Raw genomic sequence first — 15,245 nt, 5'->3', positions numbered from 1 at the left:
TCAGTAAAGGTCTGAGAAGTACGAAAGGTGGTGCACAAGAGTGAAACCGTGCAGTTGAGAATAGTGGCAGAGAGCGCTGCTTGAGAAAGGGTATGTGACGCTTCCCCTCTTTGGTCAAAACTGTCAGATCAATTCAGTTATTATTGATGTAACTGCACAACATGACTTTGGGAAATTTTTCTATCAGAATCCTTCAGGATGGACTTGTAGTAATATTCTCTCACATGTAGGAAATAGAAACCCATCTTGGGTGCAAAGATATTTTGCAGTTAGACACCAGACTGAGGTTAAGAGACAACAGTCAGCTCCTGATCCTGTCCCTGACCCTCTCTGTGACCATGGGCAAATAATTTAGAGCATAACACACTCTGCAATGCAAGATGGGGCAGACAGGTCCCTTCTAACTTTGCCTCTGGGACGGGAAATAAAGCTCTGTCACTTCAGAGTGCCAGATCTAAAGAGCTATTCTGATTCAGAGCTTTTTTAAGGGAGGCACAGAGCCAGACCTACATGATGTCTGTGCCACTTCCAGTGCCTGAGCTGGTGTGAGTGCTCTGTGCCACATGGGACTCTCCACTTGTACTCAAAAACCTCGGCATTACACTGTCTTGGCGGGTGCAACTTCCCTCTCCAAATTCTCCATGCTTTCTACCACCCCATCGATCTTACACAGCTTCTGTGCCTTGCAGAAACCAGCACAGCATGAAGTCAGATGCTACAGGAAGAGATTTAGACAGGACAGGGATTGAATGTCCAAACGTTCAATGAATCCAACCCAGAGTGAGACAAGCCTGCTACTGAAGCCAACAGACAGTACATCTTGGCTTGTATTCCTCTTCTCAAAAGCTGTGTTTGTACAAGGGAAGAACAAGTTGGTTTGGCAGAGATCTAGACAACCTGAAACTTCACCACAAACTCCCATTACTAGCTATAACCTTCTGTCCTGTTACTATGTTATTTCTGTTATTTCTCTCCCTCACCACTATCTCTCCTTTCTTCAGCTACTCCCAGAATGGCTGCTGAAGTCTCTGCAGTGTGAGTCTCTGCTGAGGTGAGAGGCAGAGCCCTGTTTGCAGCACAAAGGCGTACTCTGCAGAGGTCTCTAAACTGTTGCCTGCTTCTACCAGTCGACCTCTAAGCTTGTTGAGATTCTTTTCTTATAATATGCTTCAACAGACACATTGTCCCATGAGGACTGAACTAAATTGAGTTGCAGGGCTGCAAATCACGAAGCAGCCTCATTTTAATCATGGCTATTCAAGTGCTAAGGAATGCAGAAAGTAAATACATATTTGTTTTTAGGCCACCGTTTGTCCCATTTGCAAGAGGAAAACGAACGTACTCAATCCCTAAGGCTTTAATCCTCGGAGAATACTTTGGGAAATGAACCTGCTATAACCACTACACATGAAATACACCCTTTGTTAAATCCTCTACCCACTGCTTTTGTCACAAAGCTTTCCTCCTGGTTCTATTAACTTTCTCATTCACATCTCCACATTCTAATAAGGCTTTAACATTTCACACTTCTTCCAGTCCTGCCGCAGTTCCTGCTGGCTTACTGGTGACTGATTTCCTTGAGCACTGACTGGAATCCAACTTCCAGGGTCAAGTTCTGCCCTTGTCTTCAGACCTGGCTTGAGGAAAAAAAGCATAGTGCCCAGTCCTGCAGGTGTAAACTTGGCTGCGGCTAGGTTGACCAGGTGGCTGGATTTGCAAATCAGTCCTTGACTTCAACACCACTTCAAACACATTTGAATAAATACTCTGCATACACAGATTTGATCAGCTTGCATTCCTAGTCCTGCAGTGTCCTTCTCTTTGGCATGTCTTACTCTCAATTAGAATTAGTCCAGCCAATCTGTAACACAGTGCTATACAAAGCCCAGTCTTCCAGCTGCATCCCTGTCCTGCACACTTCCTCCCTGGGCTTTTTCCCTTTTTTAGCTCTAGTTGTGGTTTGAGATCTTCCCTATCCTCAAAGCATGATTCACCCTCTGGTCTTCTTTGCTGTGACTCTCTGCCCTACACTCTGTGGCCCAGCATTGTAATCCCTGTGTCTCAAACCTGTTCCTAGGCCACCTAACAAATCCTTTCTTCCACCTCCCCCCTGAACTTAAAATTCACCTAGCCTGTGCATGCCAGCCATAGTTTACCCACTTGAATAACAGCTACCCTTTCACCTAACCTAGCTGCATCTAGCAGGGTCAGAATAGGGCTAGCAACTAATTCTTCCTCCTCTTAATCTTCAGATCAGATGTATCCATAAGACCCTGACCATAACACCTCCTTGCCCATGGCATCCTCAGCCCCATTAATTGAGGGCAGTTGCTTTTGTTGACACCTGAAAGTAACCTACTGTCTTTGTGGTGAAGTCCCTTCCTCACCTCTGAGCCACCCAGGCCCTTGCTCTTGTTGCACACAGACACTCTTCAATTAGCTCTCCTGTTTTGTGGAGGTGCAGGCCTACGGGTTCAACCAGAAGCTGAAAGCAGAAGTTTTGCCTGTCTGTGTCCTAGAGGGAAAAGCATCAGTGCAGCAGGAGCCCCTTTGCTTTACATAACAAAATATCATTGTACATATAGCAATATACTGAAGGCATGGAAAGAGGGAAGGAATTGAGGCAGTTCCATGAGCTTCATCAGTTGAATCACGGTGACTGACCCTGTTTGCCCCTTACCGTCTTACAAATTCACAGCATCACCTTAAACCCACCAGCACCAGTTACTGCCGCTGCAGTGGTAACCTGATCAGTTGTGACATTTCTGTCTCTGCCCTGTATTATGCAATTCAACAACAGTGCAATTAATTCAATAGCTACCTGGGGAACCTGTTCGGAGCTCCTGAGCTTTGTATCTGTCTTTTGGGGTTTGTTATGTGGTTTCACTCATGAGCACTGAAGTGAATAATCTTGATACTTTTAAAGAAAGTACTCCCTAAACAAAAGCTGCACATCCTGGAACATTCACTTGGGATTTGAAACAAGATCTCGGAAAGGAAAAAGTGACTTGCAATTTTAGATACTAGTGACACTGATAATGTTGATCTAAAAAACCAATCAGAGACAACAAGAATCACCCAGTTGCCTTACTATTATTAATCTGATCTTGCATCTCTTTCCTCCTGAGGGTCTGTTTGAGTGAACGGATGGGTATGAATTACCAATAAACTGCCGTGGTGACAAAGACACCGCACTTTTGGACTCTCACATGGGTCACTGACAGCCCTGGCTTCCTCCAGACAGCGCGTAAACCACCCCTGGGTCACATAAGGGTTGCAAAGCCCAGACCTTACCTTCTCCTGGTACTGACGCCGTGAGGAGTCCAGAGACTGGATTAGGGCTGTGGCATGGCCGATGAACATGGCATAGCAGGTGGCCCCGACAATCATGCTCAGCATAGTGAGCCACACATCTGACATGCCAACGGGCGCCTGCTGCCCATACCCGATGCAGAGCATGTGACTCATTGCCTTGAACAGCGCATAGGAATACTGCTTCCCCCAGGAGTCATTCTAAAGAGACAGACAGACAAAGCTTTAGCAGTGGGACAAGACATTCTCCGAGATGAACATATTTCAGAAAAAGATACTTAACATTAGACCCAAACATCCATGTTTAAAGCACCTCTGTATGTTAAACAAGCAATTTAATTCTTTGATGGCTTGGAAGTGCTGGGCATACTTGATTTTTCAAAAAAAAAAAAAAAGCGCTCAGATTTGGTCATCTGACATAACTGACTCTGGCCAGCGATTTTACAGATTTCACGTACTCTTTCCAGCAAAACTTTCCAGCAAGGAAGTCAGACAGTCTGACAGGCTGGTAACCTGGGATAAACTGAGGTGATGCATGAGGATATTTTCAAAATGACCCATGTGTGGGAGAAGGAACTGAAGCAAATGATTACTCTACGGGGAAATGGATTTTAACAGAGAACTGGTAAAAGAGAGCCTGAGCAAGGTTGCCAGCAGCAAGATCTTAGAGTGGGGAAAATCACTCCCCAGCAATTTAGGAAATGGTCAGGATCTCTGGTCATTACCTGAAGAGATGGGAAGGGCAGAAAATTAAGATGATAATGTCCAGACAGCAAGTTCTTCTCAGTGTAAAACAGGGCTTTTTTCAGGGAGCTGAGAAAACTACAAATGGTCTCATTTGAGAGATGCAATAAACCACTGTGAGAAGCCAGCTGTAAGTCAACGGTTTCTTTCGGACACCCTGTGCTCTCCCACTGCGACTAACACAAGAAGCACCTCAGCAATTACATCACGGGATAGGGAGAAAACCAGCATGTGTTTCATGATTATTCTGATTAGCTTGAGTTCATGGAACAGCTCAAGGTACATCTACTATCCTGTGGGTATCATATGCTAGCAAGTCCTTGTCGCAAAACCTTGTAAAGTAAATGCACTGTCATCACACATTGCGCTTACAAGGTATGTGAAAAAATACCTCTGCGACAGCGACATTCATGGCAGCACATAATCTGTACATTCACCAGTCTTCTTTCTGTTCCTAGCAAGGTGTTAACGTTATGGATATAGCTGTGCAGATACATATACCGTGGCAACTTAGAAGGTCATTATAGAGAAGGCCTGGTTGGTGGCTTTTCAAACAGACAAGCAATACATTTGTGAACACCATTCAGAGAGATGCAGCAGCCCCAGCAGCGGTGACCAGTAATGCTGGGAGCCCTGGAGTTTACTGGAAACCTCCTTGGAGGCATCTAATCACAATCAGGTGGATGGCTGATGACCTCTCTGCAAACAGCTCTTGGAGTGTCACTAATGTTGACGGAAATTTTTCAGTAAGTTTACAAGTAGTAAAGAGAAGCAAAGCGTAGCGTTGCTGTTTGTGAGCTGTGGCAAAGTGCTGGAACCTCTGGAGGGTGTTAATGCTTGGTTAGGAGATAAGCACATGGACAAAGACAGGCGATAGCGTTACCCTGGCCATATTCAGTTACATTATGCAAGACAGGCCTGATTCACACTGCAACAAGAAGGGCAAAGCAGCAGAAGTGACAGCGAAGCAGATGCAGAAGCAGCAGCATATTCACAGCCCCAGAAGACTGCTCCCTGATGGCGCCAGCCTGTCTGGGCTCACCTCCCTAACAAAGCAGCAACCTGTTCACCTCCTGCGCTGGAAAAAACTACCCTTGAGTCAACAGAAAGAGACAAGAGACAATGTGGCCATTGGTGCCTCTATTCCTGGCTATGCAGTTGGCTTGGCAGCGTGTGAGGAGACGCAGCCCAAAAGGGAGCAAGCTACAGATGAAGGCAAAGAGCATTTGGACTCTGCTGCCTGTACAGGGCAGCAGGAAGGATCTGACCATGGGGGCCGACTGAGGTGTAAGCATCAAAGGAGTAAATCTGCTTGCCCCTTTACCTCACCCATGTCTATGCTGTGGCCCCCACAGTCCTGGCCAAAGAAGGGGGCGGAGGGGGAAGGCATTTTTCTACTACCCAGGTTTTGTGTCATTTTGCAGACCCACTTCTGTCCTGTGAAGGCATCAAGCATTTCACACACCTCACACAGGCATCCCTGCATCTTCATTGTAACATTTCCAGGAGCCACAGTCCCTTTCCCTCAGCCCTGTAATACTAGCAGTCATAAAGCTGTGGCCCCTGCATTTACAGAATGCCAAATGCTGTAAACTCTACGGCTTTAGCCCATCTATTGTCCATGCTTCAGCAGGGAAGTCGTCATCCTGAGCCAACAGGCAGGAGCAGTCACACTTGACCAAGCTTTGCTTAAAATGGTGCACCACCTGTAAAGGTGGGCAGCACATTCACAGCTTTACTGGGGCAGAGGCAGTAGTGCAGGTGTCCTGTTCCATCCCTTCCTTGTTAAATGAATTCCTTTCCCATGCAGGCATTTCTCACTGGACATTGCAGAAATGCTGGTGCCTTCTGAGTTTGGTGTGGCAGTAGTTTAACATCTCCGCAACAGAAGTGAGAGCAGGCAGAAAAGAAATGCCGAGCTGAAATTCCAAAGGGAATTTGGGGAGACAGACTAAGAATAGCTGAGCCGGAATTTGATATATCAGGGAACTGTCTGCCAGGGTCTTTAATGGCCACAAATGATCAGAGCCTAAGAGGAACATCTGCGTATCAGGCAGGTTCAAGTTTTAAAAGCCATTCTTCCAGCAACTTGCTGCTCAGGAGTGCTGTTTACGGGGAAGCTTGCCAGTGTTTTGTAGGAATCAGTCATCCAAAACTACAACATCCAACATCACTGAGCCCCCGTAGCCTGCAGAAACACTTCTGGCTCCCTGGGAACACTACACTTAAAAGTCACAACCCCAATTCCCATCAGCAGCACAGCTCCCTGTGAGGACAGCCTGCTTCGTGCCAGACTGAGGAGATGGCTGAGTAATGACAGACTGAGGGGCGAGAGCTGGAGGAAAACATGGAGTGTTTAAAAAAAAATCCTAAGCAATGTGGTCTGCTGGGAGAAGAGATCAAGGACTGCTGAAAGAGAGGCACTCCCATGAAGGGGGAAACCTTTCAGAGTAATTACATTTAGGACACAACCTCTGAGCTCTTTGAGCACTGGATCCTCATGGCACAGTCTGTGTGATGACTCTGCATATAGTCTCAGTATACCCTTAGTTTTTAAGGCCTGCTCTACACTCTCTTGTTTCCCACAGACTAAGCAGGCAGGTTGAGAATGCAGTACTTTAAGCCAGACTACTAGTAGTGGTTCCAAATGTACTGTGGACACAAGTTTACTAGCATCATGGTGCCTTATACTGATACAGCTTGTTTATGTAAGAGCCATACCTCTATACTCAATACACCACTATGCCAGTCCCCAGGGTGGGAGGGTTGTACTACTTCAAATATACGGGAGTGGCTAAAATTGCCCATTAGGGTAGGTAAATGAGGCCTTAAACTGCAGAAAGCAAATGACTCCTCGTTAACCAAATCTCAAAACAAGCTAAAATGGAGCTACAGATCTGTGCTTGAACACAGTCAAGAGGGATGTTCTCTCAGACACATGCCAGGCACTAAGAGCATTTGCAAAAGGGAGTTAAAATTACTTTGAAGCAGTTTCTCAGACTAGCTTGTTTTTAACATCCACACTGGCAGTACTATAAGGGTTTCTCTGGGATTAGTGTCTGGACTGCAATGCCTCTGCTCAGATCCACTCTTGAATACTTGGAGACATGTTCCTGGAACCCTTCAAAGGCGGCATTGGGTTCTGCAGTACCTTACAGAGGCACCTAAAGAAACATTATGGTGTCTTATAGGATGTTCGGGGTCTGATGTACATGTGAGTTGAACCTTCACTGGAGAAGACTAGAAGAGAGAAAAGTAAAGACACAGAGAGTACTGGCAACTTCTTTGGGTAAGGGCATAGTCCACAGGCACAATGTTATGCCTGACTTACATCACTAACATTTCACAGTATTGAGGAGCTGTCTGTAGTGAAAGGGCATATTCCAGTCTTGTGAACTCCCACATTTATCCAGCAGTGATCTTACCTGGCCACAGAGTTGTTACTCGAGGTTTGCGCTGCAAATAAGGCCTCTGAGCATCACTGCCCTCCCCTGGACAACTCTGTAACTGCTAGGCCGGGAAAACAAACCTTCAGATCTAGTTTAACGTAAGGGAATAGTGGGATGAGAAATGGAGATGGTAGGTCAGACTTCACATTGGACAGAACCTGCCTGTTCTGGGCTTATTTCCAAGGACAGCCTCACATGGCCTTCACCTAACAGAACAGATTTTCTCAGGACTCTGAGTGCACCGCTCTTAATTGCCCCAGTTAGCCTTGGCTGGGACCCTCACACACGCACCCATCGTTCCTGGAGCTCCATTTCAGCCCAGGCCTAGGCACCCAGACTTCGCCTGAGCTAGCTGTACCTGTGCCATATGCTTTAGCCTTGCTTCCAGCCTTGCCTCTGACCCCATCTCTTGCTGCTCCTAACTGGACTCCCTCGGTAGACCCTGGACATGACCGTCACCCTGCCTTCACTGGAATGGTCAGTGGACCCTGTTATCACCAGTTCTGATCGGCCCACCCTGTTTCGGACTGGTAGCACTGTGCCCTAGCTGGCAAGGGCACTGCCTGTGCAGGGGTCACCCTTGGCTCCTGCCTCACATCCCATTGTGGAGCAGCCCTACTCTTGCTGCTCCCTGACAGATTTTATAAAACATGATAACCTACTACACAGCTTCATATGCCTGCTGAGAGAGGGCTGGAGGATCTGCTGGACCAGAGGCTTGGGTGGAGTTAGGAATCACACAGGAGATTATGCAGGATTACTCTGTCTTCCACAACACATGCTGCATTCATTTCTCTTCCTCCTTTCTATCAGCAACACTACAAGAATGTGTTGGGGCGTGGGGGGCGGGGTTTAATCTCAAAAGGAAAGCTACTCTCCTCCTTTGGGTAGAAGGGAAGGCGATTAGTATTTCCTATGCAAGGTCACTGCATTTGACATGGGAATATTTGCCTTCCCTGCAGGGTTTATCGGTTCAGCACAATACCCAAGGGAGCGAGCCACGTGTTTCCAGCAGCTTTCAGGTCTCAGCAGAGCTCAGATTTCCCTGATGAGGAGCTGCCAGGCAAGGGTCTTGGGGAGATGCTGCTGCCCACACACATGCCGCTCTGCAGCTGACTCACCAGCATTTCTCTTTTTAATAAAGTGCCCTGCAGGGGAGCTAATGCTGAAGCCCCTGAGATTGCAGCTGAGCAATTAATACTGAAAACATCCTTCCCTGCCACTTCAGAGCCAGTTCAGAAAGAAGTCATACAGAGAGTCACTCCTTCTACAATTGCTAAAGATGAAACATGGTGCATGTAGAAAACAACAAGATGAATTGGACCCAGGGATTTATCAAGCCCCTGATACGATTTTGGCAACACCAGACCCTTCACAGATCCCCTGGAAGAAGATCAAACCTTTAGGAAGCAGATGGGAGGTGATGAATCTTCCTTCCCTGCTGTGTCGGAATCAGAGCTGCTTTTATGGACTGTCAAGTGGCTAGGTGGTGAACTCCAGAGCAGTGGAAGAGCAGCACCACCATACCCAAGGAGAAAGCCTCTAAAGCATTTGGCATCTCACTTTCAGCTCCCCTTGGCTGTAGCAGCTTCAGAAGATTCCTTTTTTCCTATGGTGGTTCTATCCCAGCTTTTTGGCTCCTGCGTGTAATCAGGGCAGTCATGCACCAAGTATATTTATCTCCTCAAAGCCGTGACCAGGTCAGTACAGAATGTCCCAAAATCCAACCTGCCAACTCTCTGTCACAGACAGATGCCATCCTGGCCTCCCACCTCTCAACCCTGTCCATCACAGCTTTCAAGCAGAGCCATTCTTGGAAACGACCATCAAGATCTTGGCACCAAAGTCTCGAGAACAGCCCAGACCACTGGTTTCTTGTTTCCTGACTCAGTGGCCTCTCCTATTACTTCACTATAGACTGTACGTAAATTGTTGCACTAATCACACTATCCACATCCATCACTGGTCCCAATGACATATCTGGAAATCCTCTCAGGAACTAGAGGACAGGACCTTATTGTGAGCAGAAACTATCTGATTCCAGAAGAATGAATTATTCTCTTTGTTAAATGTTCTAAAACCAAGCTATTTTGGCACTGGCATATTCCAGTACAGCTTCTGTAGTGGAAGCCACCTGAACTATAGGTGGGGCATATAACCATCTCTCTAGTTCTTCATCCCAGTTTCCTGAGGCTCCACTTCTGAGACAGTCACTGAGATAATAATTATTTTTCGCTTTTATTAAGTGGAAAAAATGAAGGTGATTTAGCTGCAGAGGAGAAGCGGAAAAAATCACACGGCAAGTGTAATTCCTAGCTTCACAGGCTCTCAAGGCTGGGAATACAAGTACTGCAGCATGAGTCCTTGCTTGGGTAAAGCTCTGCTATCGATAGGAACTTTCTACCCTGCTCCTCCTGCCTGTGGGATGCATCCTTCCGCCTTCACAGTCTTGTGGAGTGCCTGGGAGAAATCTTTTCTTCCTCTCTTCTGCCTCCTGCCACCTTTCAAGACCCTATCCCTTCACTACCTTGATGGGCATTTATAGGCTCTGATCATAGTCTGGCCCAGGTAACTCTTTTTCTAGATTACATAAATTTAGCTTTGTTTCCCTCTTCATCGGGCTCCGATCCCAATATGTTTGCAGCTCTTCATTCCACTGGGTTACACAAGTGGTTTTTTGGCTTTACAGCCTCTCAGTGAAAAGTGTTGACCAATCTGCATTAGCTTGTGCCATGCATTTGTACAACCTACTCAGTACAACCCCAGGTCTCTCAGACTCTTCTAGACAGCCACCATTACAGTATTTACTTATCCTGAGGAGCATCTGGGGAGGGAGAACTCTCAGAGCCTCCCATTTGACTTGCCTAGGATTACACAGAACAGAGTTGGGAACTGAACCCAGGTATTCCACTTTCGGTCAGCGCTCCAGACACTGGATTATTTTTCCACTCACCATGTGTGTCTGCCACTGCTAGTTATTGCCTTCTGTGAAGGTTTTCCAAGCACCAGTTACCAGCAGACCTGATTGTTTTGACTCCTCAGGTCACTTTGCAGCTTGTGTTGCAGCTCGCATCTGCTGGCCTTTGAGCCAAGTGTGCTACTCACACTTGTAACTCTGCAAGCCTAGCTTTTACCCCTTGCCCCATGGGAAAAGCAAACAGAAGTTGCTGCCATCAGAGAGCAGCCTCCACCCAAATATTAGGATGGTTCAAATCTGCTGCTCTGAAGCTGTCCCGCCAGGGCACCACAGCCAAATCACTTCATTGGAAGGGGATGATTTCTGTCTGCACCTCTGAGCTCTCCAGGATGAGGAGCTTTATGTCCTTTTGAACCTGAATAGCACAAGCACAATGAGGCCCTGATCTTCAATTGCTCCTGCCATATAAATAATAAAAAGGCAGCATGGGGGAAGATAAGGCAGCTGCTCCCTGGGTTGTTCCTCTGCTGTAGATAAATAAAGGGTTCTAGTCTCCAGAACTGTCAGTCTGGCACCTTTCAACAGCAGGAAGTGAATGATTATTGCAGAGGGAAGAAATGAATAAATAAACACCAAACAGACCACTTTTTCATGGAGGCTCACTCCTCTCAGGCATGGGCAGCATGTGCCCACAGCTCCGCATGTGGGAGGCATAGTAAGTTGGCAGTTCTTCTATACATTTTACATTTGTTCTGTTCTGCCCGAGCGCCTGATTTTATTTTTTTTAAGAAAAAATTGGCTGGGGGAATCTGGAGGTTAAGAGCTGCAACAAGAGGCAATTCTTTAAGCTTTGTCAGTTTTTGCTGCTTAATCAACTGGACATTGTCCCTTCGAATAAAAGATCCTGAATTCTCAGCAAGATGGTTGAAAGGTACCATGAACTCCCCATGCATTTACCATATGGTATAAATCTCCCTCACAGCAAACACCAGAGTGAGCAGCACAGCTTGGGACATTGTTGGGAAGTCTGGCTGCTGATCCCATGACGGGAGGCCAAACTGTGGCTTGGCAGAGTGTTTCAGCCCACTCTAACGGGATATTGTGTAGCTCCCCAGGGAGAAGAGTGGGTGATCACACCGACCCTTCAAGTGGATATGGAACAGTTTCCTTGGGACCGGTAATGGGAATTATGGATCAGACCCAGCAGTGGCTCTAGGACCCCCTCTGCCTCCTGCCTTTGGCTCCGTATGCCCAGATCCCAGCAGAAAACCGTTTCCATTTTGCTCTTTGCTGTTTCCTGCCAGGAGGGGGAGCCTGGCTTCTGCCTTCTGCTGCAGGCAGCCGGCAGCAGGCTCTGCTGGGTCTGGGGTCCTCGTCTGCAGCCCTGAGACTGCCTCTTCCAAGGAGCCTCCCTCCATGTCCACAGTGCCATGGCTTTACAAGTGACTGCTGGATAGTGGAGGAAGGCCCTAAAAGCAGGTGGGGAGAAATGGGAATCTGAGGGATGCCATGTTAGTGCTGGGAGGTCGATGCTGAAATGGTGATGCGGTGACCGTGGGCCTGGGTTTAGGGCGTGAGGGAGCAAGCAGAGCAGCACTTACCACCATGCGGTTGAGGGACACCCAACAATCGTCGGGGAAGTCCTGCAGCATAGGCACAAGGAACTGGAGGCAGCCATCCCAATGACACAGCAGCAGCATCATCCCAATCAGGTTCACAATCCGCACCACAGCACTGGCCAGATCGTAGGTCATGTGGAAGATCTGCAGGGGCCAACAGGGAACAGATTAGATGGCAGCTCCCCAGACAACCAACCCAACAAAATTAGATGCAGTATCAGGGTCAAGAACCTTGCTAAGGTAACAGAAAAGGCTGCATCAGCTCAGGTCAGTCACAGCATGCAAGTAGAACCAGCTGAAAAACAGATTAAAAACCAAAATTCAAAATCATAATCATTCACCCCTCTTGCTCTTTGATTTTGCCTTCTAATTTCCATTAAAAGCACCATAACTCATTTTATAAAAGAAGTTGGTTGCAAATATTTCTGGAACATCAGCCACTCCTCAGAAATAAGCTCTATCATTACATCTTTTTAACTGCAATGCCCTTCTTTGATTTATACTCTTGCTGAATATATGCTACACACTGATGGAAGCTGTCTTTGTACTGCATGTCAGATACAGTCTCTGCAAGTATCAAATGCAAGAACAAATGGCCTCAAACTCAGCAGAGACTTCTAGAAGAGGATCTGATTCAACTATTTTCTTGTATTTATTGTATTCTGCCACTATATCGGTTCTAGTCATACGGGAAGGTGGGCAAGGAAAAGAGAAACATGGCAGAGCTGTACAGCAGTTCTTAGCAAGGAAGCCCAGAAACCTGTAAACAGGCAACAGCAACCACACCTCTGCAGTCAGGTAATGCACCTCTGCATTACCTAATGCAAGGGGACTCTATGGCCGTAGTACTAGTCACAGGCAGGACACACTGAGAAATCCAGGTGCCCTATTATCAAAGCTGCATGTGCAGTCAAGAACTATTTGATGGACACTATTTTTCTCCCACAGGCTGTGTGTTGTGGAGACATTGGGGGGTACTTGGCTGGAAGCTAAAGAACCCTACCGCATCACCCTGAAAACAGAGATCCCGAACACATCTGGCATCCTCTCCCACATGCAGCTGTGTCACCACGGCAATTTTGTGACAGAGCCAGGATGGATGGAGGCCTGACAGCCATGCCCCAGCCCTGCCAACATGTCCTGCCCTAGAGCCTCGTCTGGAGAAACGTTAATCACTGCTCCACACACACACGGTCTCGCTGTTTCTGGTAGAGGAGTGAAATATTTGGACAGCTGTGTATGAATGAAGTGGAGAGACTCACTGCTGTCAGCTGCCATAGCTGGGCCTTCTCAGGAGGCCTCCCCATGGTTTGAAGGCACATACAGCCTGGCTATTTTGCTGCCCAGCCCGCAATCTGGTGACACAATGTCCTCGTTGGATTTAATGGAAGGGAACAAAAAGCAGAGGAATGTGAGGAGCAAAGAAGACTACTGTGAATCAGATGAGGCTGCATGTCCCAGCTCCATTCCTGCATTTCCACCCTCACCTGTGGGATGGTACTCCCTTCCAGGGCATATTTCAACCAGCTCTGTCCTAATCCAGCTACATCAGTTTGAAGCTTCCCACAGAGCTTTTTTACCCACCCTGCAGTCCTTTCCTGCTCTCTCAGCCCTGGACTCCCCAACAGACCTGCCACAGCCCTTCCACTCCAGCTCACAGCCTTGCTGCTGTGTCACCTGCAGAGTCCCCCTCCACAGCTCCGCTCTTGTCCCTCGGCCCTGCCCTGCTGCTCCAGCCCTGCGTCATCACACTTTCTCTTTTCTGACCTGCCACTACACCTCTCATTACAGTGTGACTCCCAGTGCTGCTGTAAAACTGCCCTCCAAGCGAGCCATGCAGAGCACACAGTGAGACCTATCCAAGCTCACGATTTTCTTCGGGATGTAGCAGGATTAACTGTCAGTTCTTCAGATGGAAAATAAACCTGTAAACACAACTTTCTTACGGGGCACCAGGCAGTGGGCCAAAAGGCATGGAGACCCTGACACAGGCTTATATAAGATAGCAAAGTAATTTTCAGTTTGCTGCGTTATTAATAAAAATTGATAGTGTGGTGACTGAAACGGCAGGGAGAAGCACACCGAAAGCCTCCCGAGTGCTGAACGCCTCCAGAGCACTGCCTGGGCTCCACTGAGCCTCAGTGCAGGAAGATGGGCACGCAGCAGGCGAGACAGCCACCTAGGAATCACCTCCCATGCTATATGTCATCCATATAACTCCTTGCTGCTGACAGAGACGGTCCTGCTCCTCCTCACCACCCATAGCAGTATGTACCCACCATCTTTGCCTATACCAGGGATCAGCCTCCTCTGATCCCATAGTGAGTCAGTTCAAACAGCTAAAAAAGGCAGAAAACTTCTGTTACAAAAGAATCATGGTTTGTCAGTTTAGCTGCCTGAATTGGCTCATCACTCTGTTGTCAGAGCTAGCTGTTCAATTTGAATGCCTGTTTCCACACCAGATATTAACACTTCCTCATGTAATCAGGACACAACGAGGTCATATGCATTGAGAGATGCTGACACGCTCAACCCAGACTGGGAGGGAGCCCCAGAAGAATGCTGGAAACCAGAAGGATGAATGATTTGAGTAACTGCTTGTAAACTCCATTATTTCCGCTGCATCCAAGATGCAGCTAGAGTCCACAGCGTCACTTAGTGTGAGAAGGACCATTCTAGTGATATTTTTGGGCTGAAAAGAAGAAAATATCCAAAATCCAGCATGAAAGGCTGGAAAATCCAACTCTCAGTGCTGACTCAATAGGTCAGTATGAAAGCTGAGCACATAATTCATAAAGAATAATTCCTACTGGTTTCATCTTCCCCCCCCCCCCCTTGCAGAAATGATCATTCTCATTTAGATAACCCAAAACGAATCCAGCCTATTTGCGTGACAGCCACGGGCGATGCTTTTAATGAAGCCAGAGCAGCAGTTTGCAGAAGAATCTCTGAATAGATCTTTTGTATCACCAGGATTTTACTGTGCTAATGACTTTTCCTCTCCCACCTAGGTGTGTTTTTCAAAGAGCTCCAGCACTCCTGTAACCCAGGGAACTCCAGCTGGGACAGGGAGAAACCCTGTCAGATTTAGGAAGTGCCTTTCTTCCTTTAACATATTAAAAGCAGAGAGCAAAGAGCCTGAGGGAATGGATGGTTTAGGGGAAAGGTGAATGGATATGGAGGTTTTTATATGATTATTCTATT

General features: G+C 47.2%; 1 protein-coding gene across 1 annotated transcript in view; it reads right to left on the bottom strand.

Annotated features, from left to right (window-relative positions):
• HCN4 (hyperpolarization activated cyclic nucleotide gated potassium channel 4) overlaps positions 1 to 15,245 on the bottom strand; it is a 106,647-nt gene that overhangs the window by 28,920 nt on the left and 62,482 nt on the right. The window contains exons 3-4 of the mRNA XM_082005403.1: positions 12,024 to 12,185; positions 3,295 to 3,513 (exon numbers count right to left, since the gene is read on the bottom strand). Coding sequence (XP_081861529.1) covers positions 3,295 to 3,513; positions 12,024 to 12,185 — 381 coding nt within the window. The remainder of the gene's footprint in view (positions 1 to 3,294; positions 3,514 to 12,023; positions 12,186 to 15,245) is intronic.

Source organism: Phaethon aethereus (assembly GCF_964289735.1).
Source record: "Phaethon aethereus genome assembly, chromosome: 12".
In the NCBI taxonomy this organism is placed as follows: domain Eukaryota; kingdom Metazoa; phylum Chordata; class Aves; order Phaethontiformes; family Phaethontidae; genus Phaethon; species Phaethon aethereus.
The sequence above is the reverse complement of the archived record's forward strand: the minus strand, read 5'-3'. Positions and strand labels throughout refer to the sequence as shown.